We start from the raw sequence: 17,859 nt of genomic DNA, 5'->3' as shown, positions 1-17,859 counted from the left end.
AACTAGATTAATGCACCACATCTCTCTAGCTGCTTCCCTTGTCGAGAGCTGCAAGTGAATGACTGGGAGGTGGCAGTTAGGGGAGGAGCTATATAGACAGCTCTGCTGTGGGTGATCCTCTTGCAGCTTCCTGTTGGGAAGGAGAATATCCCACAAGTAATGGATGAATCCGTGGACTGGACACACCTTACAAGAGAAATAAAACCTAAACTCTCCTTCAGCCAGTCTCAAAAAATAGGGAAATTCCTAGCAAATTGTTATATACTAACCACATCCGTCATGAGCTGAACTGCTAACTGCTTAAGGCAATTAGCGGTTTTCTTAAAGAGACCATGTAGATTTGTTTTGAGAGGAAAAATAGTGAGCACAGGTCTGTAATATACTAAGGTCTGTAATATACTAAGGGCTGCTAAAAAAAAAAAAAAAACAAACATAATTTATGCTTACCTGATAAATTTATTTCTCTTGTAGTGTATTCAGTCCACGGGTCATCCATTACTTATGGGATTATATCTCCTTCCCAACAGGAAGCTGCAAGAGGATCACCCAAGCAGAGCTGCTATATAGCTCCTCCCCTCACATGTCATATCCAGTCATTCGACCGAAACAAGACGAGAAAGGAGAAACTATAGGGTGCAGTGGTGACTGGAGTTTTAATTAAAATTTAGAACTGCCTAAAAAGACAGGGCGGGCCGTGGACTGAATGCACTACAAGAGAAATAAATTTATCAGGTAAGCATAAATTATGTTTTCTCTTGTTAAGTGTATTCAGTCCACGGGTCATCCATTACTTATGGGATACCAATACCAAAGCTAAAGTACACGGATGATGGGAGGGACAAGGCAGGAACTTAAACGGAAGGAACCACTGCCTGTAGAACCTTTCTCCCAAAAACAGCCTCCGAAGAAGCAAAAGTGTCAAATTTGTAAAATTTTGAAAAAGTGTGAAGTGAAGACCAAGTTGCAGCCTTGCAAATCTGTTCAACAGAGGCCTCATTCTTAAAGGCCCAGGTGGAAGCCACAGCTCTAGTGGAATGAGCTGTAATTCTTTCAGGAGGCTGCTGTCCAGCAGTCTCATAGGCTAAACGTATTATGCTACGAAGCCAAAAAGAGAGAGAGGTTGCTGAAGCTTTTAGACCTCTCCTCTGACCAGAGTATACGACAAACAGGGAAGAAGTTTGACGAAATTCTTTAGTTGCCTGTAAATAGAACTTCAGGGCACGGACTACGTCCAGATTATGCAAAAGTCGTTCCTTCTTTGAAGGATTAGGACATAAAGATGGAACAACAATCTCCTGATTGATATTCCTGTTAGAAACTACCTTAGGTAAAAACCCAGGTTTAGTACGCAGAACTACCTTGTCTGAATGGAAAATCAGATAAGGAGAATCACAATGTAAGGCCGATAACTCAGAGACTCTTCGAGCCGAGGAAATAGCCATCAAAAACAGAACTTTCCAAGATAAAAGCTTAATACCAATGGAATGAAGGGGTTCAAACGGAACCCCTTGAAGAACTTTAAGAACCAAATTTAAGCTCCACGGAGGAGCAACAGTCTTAAACACAGGCTTAATCCTAGCTAAAGCCTGACAAAAAGCCTGGACGTCTGGAACTTCTGCCAGACGTTTGTGTAAGAGAATAGACAGAGCAGAAATCTGTCCCTTTAACGAACTAGCAGATAAACCCTTTTCTAAACCTTCTTGTAGAAAAGACAGTATCCTAGGAATCCTAACCTTACTCCATGAGTAACCCTTGGATTCGCACCAGTATAAATATTTACGCCATATCTTATGGTAAATTTTCCTGGTAACAGGCTTCCGTGCCTGTATTAAGGTATCAATAACTGACTCCGAGAAGCCACGCTTTGATAGAATCAAGCGTTCAATGCAGTCAGCCTCAGAGAAATTAGATTTGGATGTTTGAAAGGGCCTTGTATTAGAAGGTCCTGCCTCAAAAGGTAGAAACCACAGTGGACAGGACGACATGTCCACTAGGTTTGCATACCAGGTCCTGCGTGGCCACGCAGGCGCTATCAGAATCACAGATGCTCTCTCCTGTTTGATCTTGGCAATCAGTCGGAAATTGTGGAAACACATAAGCCATGTTGAAGACCCAAGGGGCTGTCAGAGCATCTATCAGCGCCGCTCCCGGGTCCCTGGACCTGGATCCATAACAAGGAAGCTTGGCGTTCTGGCGAGACGCCATGAGATCCAGATCTGGTTTGCCCCAACGATGAATCAGTTGAGCGAAGACCTCCGGATGAAGTTCCCACTCCCCCGGATGAAAAGTCTGGCGACTTAGAAAATCCGCCTCCCAGTTCTCCACGCCTGGGATGTAAATCGCTGACAGGTGGCAAGAGTGAGACTCTGCCCAGCGAATTATCTTTGATACTTCCAACATCGCTAGAGAACTCCTGGTTCCCCCTTGATGGTTGATGTAAGCCACAGTCGTGATGTTGTCCGACTGAAATCTGATGAACCTCAGTGTTGCTAACTGAGGCCAAGCCAGAAGAGCATTGAGTATTGCTCTCAACTCCAGAATATTTATTGGGAGTAATTTCTCCTCCTGAGTCCATAATCCCTGAGCCTTCAGGGAGTTCCAGACTGCGCCCCAACCTAGAAGGCTGGCATCTGTTCTTACAATCGTCCAATCTGGCCTGCGAAAGGTCATACCCTTGGACAGCTGGACCCGAGAAAGCCACCAGAGAAAAGAATCTCTGGTCTCTTGGTCCAGATTTAGTAGAGGGGACAAATCTGAGTAATCCCCATTCCACTGACTTAGCATGCATAATTGCAGCGGTCTGAGATGCAGGCGCGCAAATGGCACTATGTCCATTGCCGCTACCATTAAGCCAATTACTTCCATGCACTGAGCCACTGACGGGCGTGGAATGGAATGAAGGACACTGCAAGCATTTAGAAGCTTTGATAACCTGGACTCCGTCAGGTAAATTTTCATCTCTACAGAATCTATAAGAGTCCCTAGAAAGGAGACTCTTGTGAGTGGTGATAGAGAACTCTTTTCCACGTTCACTTTCCACCCATGCAACCTCAGAAATGCCAGAACTATCTCTGTATGAGACTTGGCCATTTGAAAGCTTGACGCCTGTATCAGGATGTCGTCTAGATACGGAGCCACCGCTATGCCTCGTGGTCTTAGAACCGCCAGAAGTGAGCCCAGAACCTTTGTAAATATTCTCGGGGCCGTAGCCAACCCGAAGGGAAGAGCTACAAACTGGTAATGCCTGTCTAGAAAGGCAAATCTTAGGTACCGATAATGATCTTTGTGAATCGGTATATGAAGGTAGGCATCCTTTAAGTCTACCGTGGTCATGTATTGACCCTCTTGGATCATGGGTAGGATGGTTCGAATAGTTTTCATTTTGAATGATGGAACTCTTAGGAATTTGTTTAAGATTTTTAGGTCCAAGATTGGTCTGAAGGTTCCCTCTTTCTTGGGAACCACAAACAGATTTGAGTAAAACCCTTGCCCTTGTTCCGTCCGCGGAACTGGGTGGATCACCCCCATTACTAAGAGGTCTTGCACACAGCGTAGAAATGCCTCTTTCTTTATTTGGTTTGCTGATAACCTTGAAAGATGAAATCTCCCTTGTAGAGGAGATGCTTTGAAGTCCAGAAGATATCCCTGAGATATGATCTCCAACGCCCAGGGATCCTGGACATCTCTTGCCCAAGCCTTGGCGAAGAAAGATAGTCTGCCCCCCACTAGATCCGTTTCCGGATAGGGGGCCCTCTCTTCATGCTGTCTTAGGGGCAGAAGTAGGCTTTCTGGCCTGCTTGCCCTTGTTCCAGGGCTGGTTAGCTTTCCAGCCCTGTCTGTAACGAGCAACAGGTCCTTCCTGTTTTGGAGCGGAGGAAGTTGATGCTGCTCCTGCCTTGAAGTTACGAAAGGCACGAAAATTAGACTGTTTGGCCTTTGATTTGGCCCTGTCCTGAGGAAGAGTATGACCCTTACCTCCAGTAATGTCAGCAATAATTTCTTTCAAGCCGGGCCCGAATAAGGTCTGCCCTTTGAAAGGAATATTAAGCAATTTAGATGTCACGTCAGCTGACCAGGATTTAAGCCATAGCGCTCTGCGCGCCTGGATGGCGAATCCGGTGTTCTTAGCCGTTAGTTTGGTTAAATGTACAACGGCATCAGAAACAAATGCATTAACTATCTTAAGTGCTTTAAGCTTGGCCATAATCTCATCCAATGGAGCTATGCGAATGGCCTCTTCCGGAGACTCAAACCGGAATTCCGCAGCAGCAGTGACAGGCGCAAAGCATGCAAGGGGCTGTAAGATAAAACCTTGTTGAACAAACATTTTCTTAAGGTAACCTAATTTTTTATCCATTGGATCCGAAAAAGCACAACTATCCTCCACCGGGATAGTGGGACGTTTAGCTAAAGTAGAAACTGCTCCCTCCACCTTGGGGACCGTCTGCCATAAGTCTCGTGTGGTGGCGTCTATTGGGAACATTTTTCTAAATATCGGAGGTGGGGAAAAGGGCACACCGGGTCTATCCCACTCCTTGCAAATAATTTCTGTAAGCCTTTTAGGTATAGGAAAAACGTCAGTACACACCGGTACCGCAAAGTATCTATCCAACCTACATACTTTCTCTGGAATTGCAACCAAGTTACAATCATTCAGAGCAGCTAATACCTCCCCTAGCAATACGCGGAGGTTCTCAAGCTTAAATTTAAAATTAGAAATCTCTGAATCCGGTCTCCCTGGATCAGATCCGTCACCCACAGAATGAAGCTCTCCGTCCTCATGTTCTGCAAATTGTGACGCAGTATCAGACATGGCTCTCACATCATCAGCGCGCTCTGTCCTTAACCCAGAGCAATCGCGCTTGCCTCTTAATTCAGGTAATTTAGATAATACCTCTGTCATAACAGCAGCCATGTCTTGCAAAGTGATTTGTATGGGCCTCTCTGATGTACTTGGCGCCACAATATCACGCGCCTGCTGAGCGGGAGGCGAAGGTACTGACACGTGAGGAGAGTTAGCCGGCATAACTTCCCCCTCGTTGTCTGGTGATAATTTCCTTACAGATATAGATTGACTTTTATTCAAAGTGACATCAATACATTTAGTACACATATTTCTATGGGGCTCCACATTGGCCTTTAAACATAGTGAACAAACAGATTCATCTGTGTCAGACATGTTTAAACAGACTCGCAATGAGACTAGCAAGCTTGGAAAATCCTTTCAAATAAATTTACAAGCAATATAAAAATGCTACTGCGCCTTTAAGAAGCACAAAAAAATCGTCACAGTTGAAATAACAATGAACCAAATCAGTTATAGCAACCAAATTTTCACAGTAAATGTATTAAGTTAGCAAAGTATTGTACCCACTAGCAAATGGATGATTAACCCCTTAATACCCAAAAACGGATAATCAATTTAACAATTAACGTTTTTATCACAGTCAAACACACTGTCACAGGTCTGCTGTGACTGATTACCTCCCTCAAAATGACTTTTGAAGACCCCTGAGCTCTCTAGAGACGTCCTGGATCAAAGAGGAAGAAGCAGGAAGACAAACTGAATTTTTACTGCGCAAAAAAAGCTCTAAAAACATAATTTATGTAAGAACTTACCTGATAAATTCATTTCTTTCATATTAACAAGAGTCCATGAGCTAGTGACGTATGGGATATACATTCCTACCAGGAGGGGCAAAGTTTCCCAAACCTTAAAATGCCTATAAATACACCCCTCACCACACCCACAAATCAGTTTAACGAATAGCCAAGAAGTGGGGTGATAAGAAAAAAGTGCGAAGCATATAAAATAAGGAATTGGAATAATTGTGCTTTATACAAAAAATCATAACCACCACAAAAAAGGGTGGGCCTCATGGACTCTTGTTAATATGAAAGAAATGAATTTATCAGGTAAGTTCTTACATAAATTATGTTTTCTTTCATGTAATTAGCAAGAGTCACTGAGCTAGTGACGTATGGGATAATGACTACCCAAGATGTGGATCTTTCCACACAAGAGTCACTAGAGAGGGAGGGATAAAATAAAGACAGCCAATTCCTGCTGAAAATAATCCACACCCAAAATAAAGTTTAACGAAAAACATAAGCAGAAGATTCAAACTGAAATCGCTGCCTGAAGAACTTTTCTACCAAAAACTGCTTCAGAAGAAGAAAATACATCAAAATGGTAGAATTTAGTAAAAGTATGCAAAGAGGACCAAGTTGCTGCTTTGCAGATCTGGTCAACCGAAGCTTCATTCCTAAACGCCCAGGAAGTAGATACTGACCTAGTAGAATGAGCTGTAATTCTCTGAGGCGGAATTTTACCCGACTCAACATAGGCAAGATGAATTAAAGATTTCAACCAAGATGCCAAAGAAATGGCAGAAGCTTTCTGGCCTTTCCTAGAACCGGAAAAGATAACAAATAGACTAGAAGTCTTACGGAAAGATTTCGTAGCTTCAACATAATATTTCAAAGCTCTAACAACATCCAAAGAATGCAACGATTTCTCCTTAGAATTCTTAGGATTAGGACATAATGAAGGAACTACAATTTCTCTACTAATGTTGTTGGAATTCACAACCTTAGGTAAAAATTCAAAAGAAGTTCGCAACACCGCCTTATCCTGATGAAAAATCAGAAAAGGAGACTCACAAGAAAGAGCAGATAATTCAGAAACTCTTCTAGCAGAAGAGATGGCCAAAAGGAACAAAACTTTCCAAGAAAGTAATTTAATGTCCAATGAATGCATAGGTTCAAACGGAGGAGCTTGAAGAGCTCCCAGAACCAAATTCAAACTCCAAGGAGGAGAAATTGACTTAATGACAGGTTTTATACGAATCAAAGCTTGTACAAAACAATGAATATCAGGAAGAATAGCAATCTTTCTGTGAAAAAGAACAGAAAGAGCGGAGATTTGTCCTTTCAAAGAACTTGCGGACAAACCCTTATCTAAACCATCCTGAAGAAACTGTAAAATTCTCGGTATTCTAAAAGAATGCCAAGAAAAATGATGAGAAAGACACCAAGAAATATAAGTCTTCCAGACTCTATAATATATCTCTCGAGATACAGATTTACGAGCCTGTAACATAGTATTAATCACGGAGTCAGAGAAACCTCTTTGACCAAGAATCAAGCGTTCAATCTCCATACCTTTAAATTTAAGGATTTCAGATCCGGATGGAAAAAAGGACCTTGCGACAGAAGGTCTGGTCTTAACGGAAGAGTCCATGGTTGGCAAGATGCCATCCGGACAAGATCCGCATACCAAAACCTGTGAGGCCATGCCGGAGCTATTAGCAGAACAAACGAGCATTCCCTCAGAATCTTGGAGATTACTCTTGGAAGAAGAACTAGAGGCGGAAAGATATAGGCAGGATGATACTTCCAAGGAAGTGATAATGCATCCACTGCCTCCGCCTGAGGATCCCGGGATCTGGACAGATACCTGGGAAGTTTCTTGTTTAGATGAGAGGCCATCAGATCTATCTCTGGGAGCCCCCACATTTGAACAATCTGAAGAAATACCTCTGGGTGAAGAGACCATTCGCCCGGATGCAACGTTTGGCGACTGAGATAATCCGCTTCCCAATTGTCTACACCTGGGATATGAACCGCAGAGATTAGACAGGAGCTGGATTCCGCCCAAACCAAAATTCGAGATACTTCTTTCATAGCCAGAGGACTGTGAGTCCCTCCTTGATGATTGATGTATGCCACAGTTGTGACATTGTCTGTCTGAAAACAAATGAACGATTCTCTCTTCAGAAGAGGCCAAAACTGAAGAGCTCTGAAAATTGCACGGAGTTCCAAAATATTGATCGGTAATCTCACCTCCTGAGATTCCCAAACTCCTTGTGCCGTCAGAGATCCCCACACAGCTCCCCAACCTGTGAGACTTGCATCTGTTGAAATTACAGTCCAGGTCGGAAGAACAAAAGAAGCCCCCTGAATTAAACGATGGTGATCTGTCCACCACGTTAGAGAGTGTCGAACAATCGGTTTTAAAGATATTAATTGATATATCTTCGTGTAATCCCTGCACCATTGGTTCAGCATACAGAGCTGAAGAGGTCGCATGTGAAAACTAGCAAAGGGGATCGCGTCCGATGCAGCAGTCATAAGACCTAGAATTTCCATGCATAAGGCTACCGAAGGGAATGATTGAGACTGAAGGTTTCGACAAGCTGTAATCAATTTTAGACGTCTCTTGTCTGTTAAAGACAGAGTCATGGACACTGAATCTATCTGGAAACCCAGAAAGGTTACCCTTGTTTGAGGAATCAAAGAACTTTTTGGTAAATTGATCCTCCAACCATGATCTTGAAGAAACAACACAAGTCGATTCGTATGAGACTCTGCTAAATGTAAAGACTGAGCAAGTACCAAGATATCGTCCAAATAAGGAAATACCACAATACCCTGTTCTCTGATTACAGACAGAAGGGCACCGAGAATCTTTGTGAAAATTCTTGGAGCTGTAGCAAGGCCAAACGGTAGAGCCACAAATTGGTAATGCTTGTCTAGAAAAGAGAATCTCAGGAACTGATAATGATCTGGATGAATCGGAATATGCAGATATGCATCCTGTAAGTCTATTGTGGACATATAATTCCCTTGCTGAACAAAAGGCAATATAGTCCTTACAGTTACCATCTTGAACGTTGGTATCCTTACATAACGATTCAATAATTTTAGATCCAGAACTGGTCTGAAGGAATTCTCCTTCTTTGGTACAATGAAGAGATTTGAATAAAACCCCATCCCCTGTTCCGGAACTGGAACTGGCATAATTACTCCAGCCAACTCTAGATCTGAAACACAATTCAGAAATGCTTGAGCTTTCACTGGATTTACTGGGACACGGGAAAGAAAAAATCTCTTTGCAGGAGGTCTCATCTTGAAACCAATTCTGTACCCTTCTGAAACAATGTTCTGAATCCAAAGATTGTGAACAGAATTGATCCAAATTTCTTTGAAAAATCGTAACCTGCCCCCTACCAGCTGAACTGGAATGAGGGCCGTACCTTCATGTGAACTTAGAAGCAGGCTTTGCCTTTCTAGCAGGCTTGGATTTATTCCAGACTGGAGATGGTTTCCAAACTGAAACTGCTCCTGAGGACGAAGGATCAGGCTTTTGTTCTTTGTTGAAACGAAAGGAACGAAAACGATTGTTAGCCCTGTTTTTACCTTTAGATTTTTTATCCTGTGGTAAAAAAGTTCCTTTCCCACCAGTAACAGTTGAAATAATAGAATCCAACTGAGAACCAAATAATTTGTTTCCCTGGAAAGAAATGGAAAGTAGAGTTGATTTAGAAGCCATATCAGCATTCCAAGTCTTAAGCCATAAAGCTCTTCTGGCTAAGATAGCCAGAGACATAAACCTAACATCAACTCTAATAATATCAAAAATGGCATCACAGATAAAATTATTAGCATGCTGGAGAAGAATAACAATATCATGAGAATCACGATTTGTTACTTGTTGCGCTAGAGTTTCCAACCAAAAAGTTGAAGCTGCAGCAACATCAGCCAATGATATAGCAGGTCTAAGAAGATTACCTGAACACAGATAAGCTTTTCTTAGAAAAGATTCAATTTTTCTATCTAAAGGATCCTTAAACGAGGTACCATCTGACGTAGGAATGGTAGTACGTTTAGCAAGGGTAGAAATAGCCCCATCAACTTTAGGGATTTTGTCCCAAAATTCTAACCTGTCAGGCGGAACAGGATATAATTGCTTAAAACGTTTAGAAGGAGTAAATGAATTACCCAATTTATCCCATTCTTTGGAAATTACTGCAGAAATAGCATTAGGAACAGGAAAAACTTCTGGAATAACCGCAGGAGCTTTAAAAACCTTATCCAAACGAATAGAATTAGTATCAAGAGGACTAGAATCCTCTATTTCTAAAGCAATTAGTACTTCTTAAAGTAAAGAGCGAATAAATTCCATCTTAAATAAATATGAAGATTTATCAGCATCAATCTCTGAGATAGAATCCTCTGAACCAGAAGAGTCCAAAGAATCAGAATGATGGTGTTCATTTAAAAATTCATCTGTAGAGAGAGAAGATTTAAAAGACTTTTTACGTTTACTAGAAGGAGAAATAACAGACAAAGCCTTCTTTATGGATTCAGAAACAAAATCTCTTATGTTATCAGGAACATTCTGCACCTTAGATGTTGAGGGAACTGCAACAGGCAATGGTACATTACTAAAGGAAATATTATCTGCTTTAACAAGTTTGTCATGACAATTATTACAAACAACAGCTGGAGGAATAGCTACCAAAAGTTTACAGCAGATACACTTAGCTTTGGTAGATCCAGCAGGCAGTGATTTTCCTGTAGTATCTTCTGGCTCAGATGCAACGTGAGACATCTTGCAATATGTAAGAGAAAAAACAACATATAAAGCAAAATAGATCAAATTCCTTATAAGACAGTTTCAGGAATGGGAAAGAATGCCAAACATCAAGCTTCTAGCAACCAGAAGCAAATGAAAAATGAGACTGAAATAATGTGGAGACAAAAGCGACGCCCATATTTTTTAGCGCCAAATAATTACACATTATTTGGCGCCTAAATGCTTTTGGCGCCAAAAATGACGCCACATCCGGAACGCCGACATTTTTGGCGCAAAATAACGTCAAAAAATGACGCAACTTCCGGCGACACGTATGACGCCGGAAACGGAAAAGAATTTTTGCGCCAAAAAAGTCCGCGCCAAGAATGACGCAATAAAATGAAGCATTTTCAGCCCCCGCGAGCCTAACAGCCCACAGGGAAAAAAGTCAAATTTTTGAGGTAAGAAAAATATGATAATTCAATGCATAATCCCAAATATGAAACTGACTGTCTGAAAATAAGGAAAGTTGAACATTCTGAGTCAAGGCAAATAAATGTTTGAATACATATATTTAGAACTTTATAAATAAAGTGCCCAACCATAGCTTAGAGTGTCACAGAAAATAAGACTTACTTACCCCAGGACACTCATCTACATGTTTGTAGAAAGCCAAACCAGTACTGAAACGAGAATCAGTAGAGGTAAATATAAGAATATATCGTCGATCTGAAAAGGGAGGTAAGAGATGAATCTCTACGACCGATAACAGAGAACCTTATGAAATAGACCCCGTAGAAGGAGATCACTGCATTCAATAGGCAATACTCTCTTCACATCCCTCTGACATTCACTGCACGCTGAGAGGAAAACCGGGCCCCAACTTGCTGCGGAGCGCATATCAACGTAGAATCTAGCACAAACTTACTTCACCACCTCCCTTGGAGGCAAAGTTTGTAAAACTGATTTGTGGGTGTGGTGAGGGGTGTATTTATAGGCATTTTAAGGTTTGGGAAACTTTGCCCCTCCTGGTAGGAATGTATATCCCATACGTCACTAGCTCATGGACTCTTGTTAATTACATGAAAGAAATAGGCTCCTCCCACTCCTATTACAACAGTGGGAAACCTCAGTTAACCGTTTCTATGTAGAAATAAACAGCCATGTGGAAAATCATGCCCCAAAAGATTTATCACCAAAGTACCTCACAAAAAACGAATAACATGCCAGTAAACGTTTTAAACATACACTTTAAAAGTTAGGTAGTGTTATTAATAAGCCTGCTACCAGTCGCTTCTACTGCAGTTAAGGCTTATACAATACTTCAATATTAACAGTATTTTCTTAGTCAATTTCCATTCCTTAGAAAATTACTTATTATACATACATTCATCAGCCTGATACCAGTCGCTGCTGCATTTAAGGCTGTACTTGCATTACATCGGTATCAGCAGTATTTTCATAGTCTATTCCATTCCTTAGAAAAATAATTTACTGCACATACCTTGTTTGCAGGATTCCCCACACGCTATTCCCTTTCTGAAAGTTACCCCACTCCTCAGAATGTGCGAGAACAGCCAGTGGATCTTAGTTACTTCTGCTAAGATGTTAGAAAACGCAGGCAGATTCTTCTTCCAAATACTGCCTGAGAACAAACAGCACACTCCGGTGCCATTTAAAATAACAAACTTTTGATTGAAGAAATAAACTAAGTATAAAAAACACCACAGACCTCTCACAACGTCCTATCTAGTTGAGTTGCAAGAGAATGACTGGGTATGACATGTGAGGGGAGGAGCTATATAGCAGCTCTGCTTGGGTGATCCTCTTGCAACTTCCTGTTGGGAAGGAGATATAATCCCATAAGTAATGGATGACCCGTGGACTGAATACACTTAACAAGAGAAAAGAAGGAGGGCTTTTAACCCTGAATTGCAAACTTGTTTTGTGTTAAGTGTTATGTGTAAAGGCTGAGAACCCCCACCTATGTAGTACCTATAAAATGAGTACTAGGGATAGTTCCTGGGCTGTGTTTATTGTCTGAGTCACTAACCTGGAATGCAGCACCCCTCCACTGTATCTTACCAGTTTGCCGAGTCCTTTCTCCCTCAAAGAATAATGATCTAGTAGTCCATCTGATCTAGTAGTCCCATCCAGTGCAAGTAAATATACTGCAAAGGATACTTGTTGACATACCAGCAACCCCTCAGGTGGAGACTAAGAGACGGGGTCTCCGTGATGCCTGAGGGCAATTATGGCTGAGAGACTTACAAGTGAGAGTACTGACATGCCATAATTGAAGTATTCCTTTACCCCTGCTTCACTCAGAATCTTGGAGAAATTATCCTAAAGTCTTCACTGAGTGAAGATGGAAGAGGGGCACTGGGTCTCAAATATGTAAGCGTTAATGTACGTTGCTGAAGATTTGCACAAAGTCGCTGTCTGCTAGGCTCCAATGCTAAGGATTTCATTAGGGCATTAGCATCCACCATGCACTCGCTGAAGCAACACTGTCTTAGAATTCACTCCCAATAGAGCTCACAATAAATGACGTAGAAAATAATACAATCTATGCCTGTTTAACCCCTAAATTTAATGCTTAGACATATGCAATATAAATTAAAAAAAGATTTTTATTGACACATTATTGTAAAAACGACATTTCAGTTGAAGTTTTATAAGTATATTTACTTACGTCATTACTTCTTTTAAAGATTCAATAGCTTTTTCCAGCATTACTTTATCTGGGTTATCATCGGCAGTGTGCTTTTTAAGATCTAAAAGCAGTAAAAGAGAACCAGTATAAAAAGCAAATTATATTTTTAAATAAATTAAAAACCAAAAGCAAACTATGTTCCAAATATGTAATTTCATTACACACAGATCACAAAATCCAAACTCACCATTTAGAAGCAGAGCAACACTAGGCAACCGTTGAACTGGTCGAATTAACAGTTCAGCTAAAGTTTGCCGTCCACATTCAGGCTTGGCTTGATTAATCTGAAAACAAGTATTTGTTTATTTAGTGATAAAGAAAGATGTATTACTTCTTTGTTGCAAGGTTTATTAATTCAATTGCTTGATGATTCCTGAGCTAATGCAGAAACTCCCCTTCAGCAAATACTTTCAGGTCTTATTATATTTACTCACAAACTAGGTAAATATATATATCTCTTCAAGAGGGGGTGACAGAGTGCAAAGACTTCTATATAGAGAAGCATTCTGGATTTTTACCCTCCAGACTAGACGTCCCAAAGGCTTTAATGTAGCTAGGGACATTATTAACTTCTGGAAATATATACTATGATTTAGGGACCTAATGAAGAGTTTAAAAACAGCTGTTGTATATATATAAAAAAATATATTAAAAACTGGAAGACTATCAGGAGTGAATAAACTTAATGGTATTTAAATTGAGTGACTGTACTCTTTGCAAGATACACATTTCTGCTGAACCTGATTATGAGGTGAACTGTAGGGGAGATGTTATATCAGTGTTGTATTTAGATTTTGTATTCTTCATCACTGATGTCCCTGTAATCTAGACAGAGCCTTTTCCAATGTTTATATTAAATTTTCATTAAATGAAATATCCTTCTCAACCCTAATAATTGAGTAAGTATCTAATGAATTAATTTTTTCTCTTTTTTTTTTAAGGACAAAAATTGAAAATCAAAAATTGGTTTAAGGATGAATTGCATGAAAACATTTACTCAGTTTAACTATAGAGTTGATATCAAGTTAAACACATACTTTGGATTTCAATGATAACAATACATATCTTATGTCTTATTGTATATTTCAAAAAAATGTACTTCCATGTTATTTAAATGCTTGAAATCAAATTTCTGTTAACCAGTCAGTTAGCATCAATGAATTACGCTGTGACTGCCAGCTGTTCACCCTTGGGTCTCATTAAAGGGGCTACTTAAGGTAGAACACCAGATACGCTTTAGGTCTATGATTAAGGCTAAGTTTCCCAGCCGAAACGCCTAAGACCGACTGGTAGCCGATGGTCACAGCATAATTTTCATTCTACAAACTTTTTATACCAATTATTTTACTCCCCTCACCTATTTTGTCTATCAATGTGTTGGATTTTTTGTACATATGTTTTGAGACTTTGATTAAACTCACCCGCTTTGACTAAGCCTGAGTTCGCTGGGTTTTTCTTCTGCTGGATATAAATAGTGCCAGAAGATAAATTTAGGTCCGTTCATCGGAGATACGGGCGGGAGCCATGGACTCTCCTCATCTCGATGGAAATGAAATTTTCAGGTATGCATAATTTATGTTTTCCATCTAAAAGGGGTGGAGAGTCCACGGCTTCATTCATTACTGTTGGGAACATATAACCAAGCTCTAGAGGACACTAAATGAAACTGGGAAGGTAAAAAGGCGGACCCTAATCGGAGGCACCAGAGCCTGCAAAACCTCTCTCCCAAAAACCGCTTCTGCAGAAGCAAAAACGTCAAATTTGTAAAACTTTGTAAAAGTGTGTAAGAAGGACCAGGTAGCCGCTTTACAAATTTGCTCCATAGAGGCCTCATTCATAGAGGCCTCATTCTTAGAGGCCCAAGACAAACCCACAGCGCTAGTTGAATGAGCCGTGATCCTCTGAGGAGGCGTATTACCCGCTGTCTCATAGGCCAAGTGAATCATGCTCCTCAACCAAAAGGACAAAGTAGAAGGGGATTTCTGCCCCTTGCACTTCCTTAAAAAGGGACATGAAAACCAATTTTTTTCTTTCATGATTTAGAAAGAGCATACAATTATAAACAACTTTTTAATTTACTTCTATTATCTAATTTGCTTCATTCGCTTGATATTCTTTGCTGAAAGCTGCTGATTGGTAGCTGTACAAAGATGCCTCCTGTGATTGGTTCACCGTGTTCATTGCTATTTCTTCATTAAAGTATATCTAAAGAATGAAGCAAATTAGGTAATAGAAGTAAATAGGAATGTTGTTTAAAATTGTATTCTCTACCTTAATCATGAAAGAAAATGTTTGGGTATAGTGTCCCTTTAAATACAATACACAAAGAGATGTAGACTGTCTGAAATCCTTTGTAGCCTGAAGATAGAACTTTAAGGCACGAACCACATCCAGGTTATGAAGTAACCACTCCTTAGAAGAAGGGTTAAGACACAAAGAAGGAACAACTATTTCCCCGATTGATGCTATGGTTAGACACCACCTTGGGAAGAAACCCCAAACCAGTGCGAAGCACAGCCTTATCCGCATGAAAAACCAGATAAGGAGGCCAACATTGAAAGGCAGCCAGTTCAGATACTCTGCGTGCCGATGCAATGGCCAACAAGAAGTGAACCTTCCAGGACAATTCAATGGAATGCAAAGGGTCAAACGGGACCCACTGCAATAGCTTAAGGACCAAGTTTAAGCTCCATGGGGGAGCAGACTATCTAAAGACAGGCCTGATTCTAGACAGAGCCTGAACAAAAGATTGGATGTCAGGAAGCTCAGCGAGTCTTCTATGCAACAAGACTGATAATGCCAAAATCTGTCCCTTTAAGATACTTGCGGCAAGACACTTCTCCAAACCGTCTTGGAGAAAGGACAGAATCCTGGATACCTTCACCTTGTGCCAAGGATATCCATGTTTCTCAAACCAGGACAAGTCCTCCACACAATATAGTAGATGCGACGAGTGACTGGCTTCCTTGCCTGAATTAGAGTATTAATCGCCCAAGACTAGGCGTTCAATCTCCACGCAGTCAGCCTCAGAGAATCGAGATTTTGATGTTGAAAAGGGCCCTGTTCCAGCAGATCCCTGCAACAGGGTAACTTCCAAGGAGAGGATTACATTCCCACCAGATCCGCAAAACACGTCCTCCGCAGCCACGATGGAGCAATCAGAATGGCCGAAGCTCGCTCCTGTTTGATGCGTGCCACTACACGACGTAGAAGAGGTAATGGTGTAAAAATGTAAGCTAGGCTGAACAACCAAGGTACTGCTAAGGCATCTATCAGCTCTGCCTGGGGATCCCTGGAAATCGACCCATATCGGGGTAGCTTGCAATTGAGTCTGGACGCCATGAGATCTATCTCTGGCGTTCCCCACCTGAGAAATCTCCGCAAACACTTCAGGGTGAAGAGACCATTCCCCCGGATGGAAGGATTGCCTGCTGAGAAAGTCTGCTTCCCAGTTGTTTACACCTGGAATGTGAATCGCTGAGAGCGAGCAGCTGTAGGACTCCGCCCACTCCCTCATGGCTAGGGAGATCCTCGTACCCCCCTGATGGTTGATGTAAGCCACCGAGGTAATGTTGTCGGTTTGGAATCTGATGAAGCTGAACGACCTCAGGAGGATTCCATGCCTTTAGAGCATTGTAAATTGCTCAGAGTTCCAGAATATTTAATCGGAAGGAGAGACTCCTCCCGGGACCATTTTCCTTGTGCCATCCTGGCACCCCAAACAGCTCCCCATCCTGCCAGACCCGCATCCGTGGTCACAATCTCCCAGGACAGTTTCGAATGGACAGTTGCCCCGGATGGATCCACCAAGAGAGGGAGATCCGAGTCTGAGCATCCATGGATATCTGCTGTGATAGATCTGAATGATCTTCGTTCCACTGTCTCAACATGCACAATTGAAGAAGTCTGAGATGGAACCTGGCGAATGGAATGACGTCTCTGTTGGAAACCATGAGTCCGATCACCTCCATACACTGAGCCACAAGACAAGAGGACGCAATCTTCCTGCATCGATGGTCTGTGAGAAATATTTTCATGGACATAAAGTCTGTTATCGTGCCCAGGAACTCCACCCTGTTGCTGGGAACCAGGAAACTTTTTCATGAGTTGATCTTCCAACCGTGAGATTGGAGCAAAAGAAGAAGAGCCCTTGAATGATCCTCTGCAAGACTGAGCGACGGTGCCTGGACTAGGATGTTGTCCAGATAGGGCGCCACAGCAATGCCTTTGGCTCTGGCCACTGCAAATAGCGCCCCCAGAACCTTCGTGAAGGCTCTCGGGGCCAACGCCAGACCAAAGGGGAGGGCCACAAACTGGAAGTGTTGGTCCAGAAACGCAAATCTTAGGAAATTGAAGTGGTCCCTGTGGATTGGCACATGAAGGTAAGCATCCTTCAAGTCTATAGTTTTCATGAACTGTCCCTCTTGATCAGATCGGCATACCAAATCCTGCGAGGCCACGCAGGAGCAATGAGGATCACTGATGCCTTCTCCTGTTTGATTCGAGCAATGACCTGAGGAAGAAGAGCAAACAGGAGGAAAAGATATGCTAGGCTGAAGGACCAAGGAACTGCTAGAGCATCTATCAGTTCCGCCTGAGGATCCCTGGACCTTGGCATTCTGACAAGATGCCATGAGATCTAACTCTGGCCGACCCCATTTAAGAATCAGGTTGGAGAATACTTCCGGATGGAGTTCCCACTCCCCCGGATGAAAGGTCTGCCTGCTCAGAAAGTCCGCCTCCCAGTTGTCCACCCCTGGGATGTGGATCGCTGACATATGGC

The 17,859-nt window shown here is 41.8% G+C and overlaps 1 protein-coding gene across 1 annotated transcript in view; it reads right to left on the bottom strand.

The window, feature by feature from the left end:
* Window positions 1–17,859, bottom strand: part of ECT2 (epithelial cell transforming 2) — an 847,530-nt gene that overhangs the window by 508,724 nt on the left and 320,947 nt on the right. The window contains exons 18-19 of the mRNA XM_053711823.1: window positions 13,264–13,360; window positions 13,056–13,137 (exon numbers count right to left, since the gene is read on the bottom strand). Of these exons, the coding sequence (XP_053567798.1) occupies window positions 13,056–13,137; window positions 13,264–13,360 (179 nt within the window). The remainder of the gene's footprint in view (window positions 1–13,055; window positions 13,138–13,263; window positions 13,361–17,859) is intronic.

The sequence above is a fragment of the Bombina bombina genome, chromosome 4 (assembly GCF_027579735.1).
Source record: "Bombina bombina isolate aBomBom1 chromosome 4, aBomBom1.pri, whole genome shotgun sequence".
NCBI classification, from domain to species: domain Eukaryota; kingdom Metazoa; phylum Chordata; class Amphibia; order Anura; family Bombinatoridae; genus Bombina; species Bombina bombina.
This window is presented reverse-complemented; position numbering and strand designations above follow the sequence as displayed.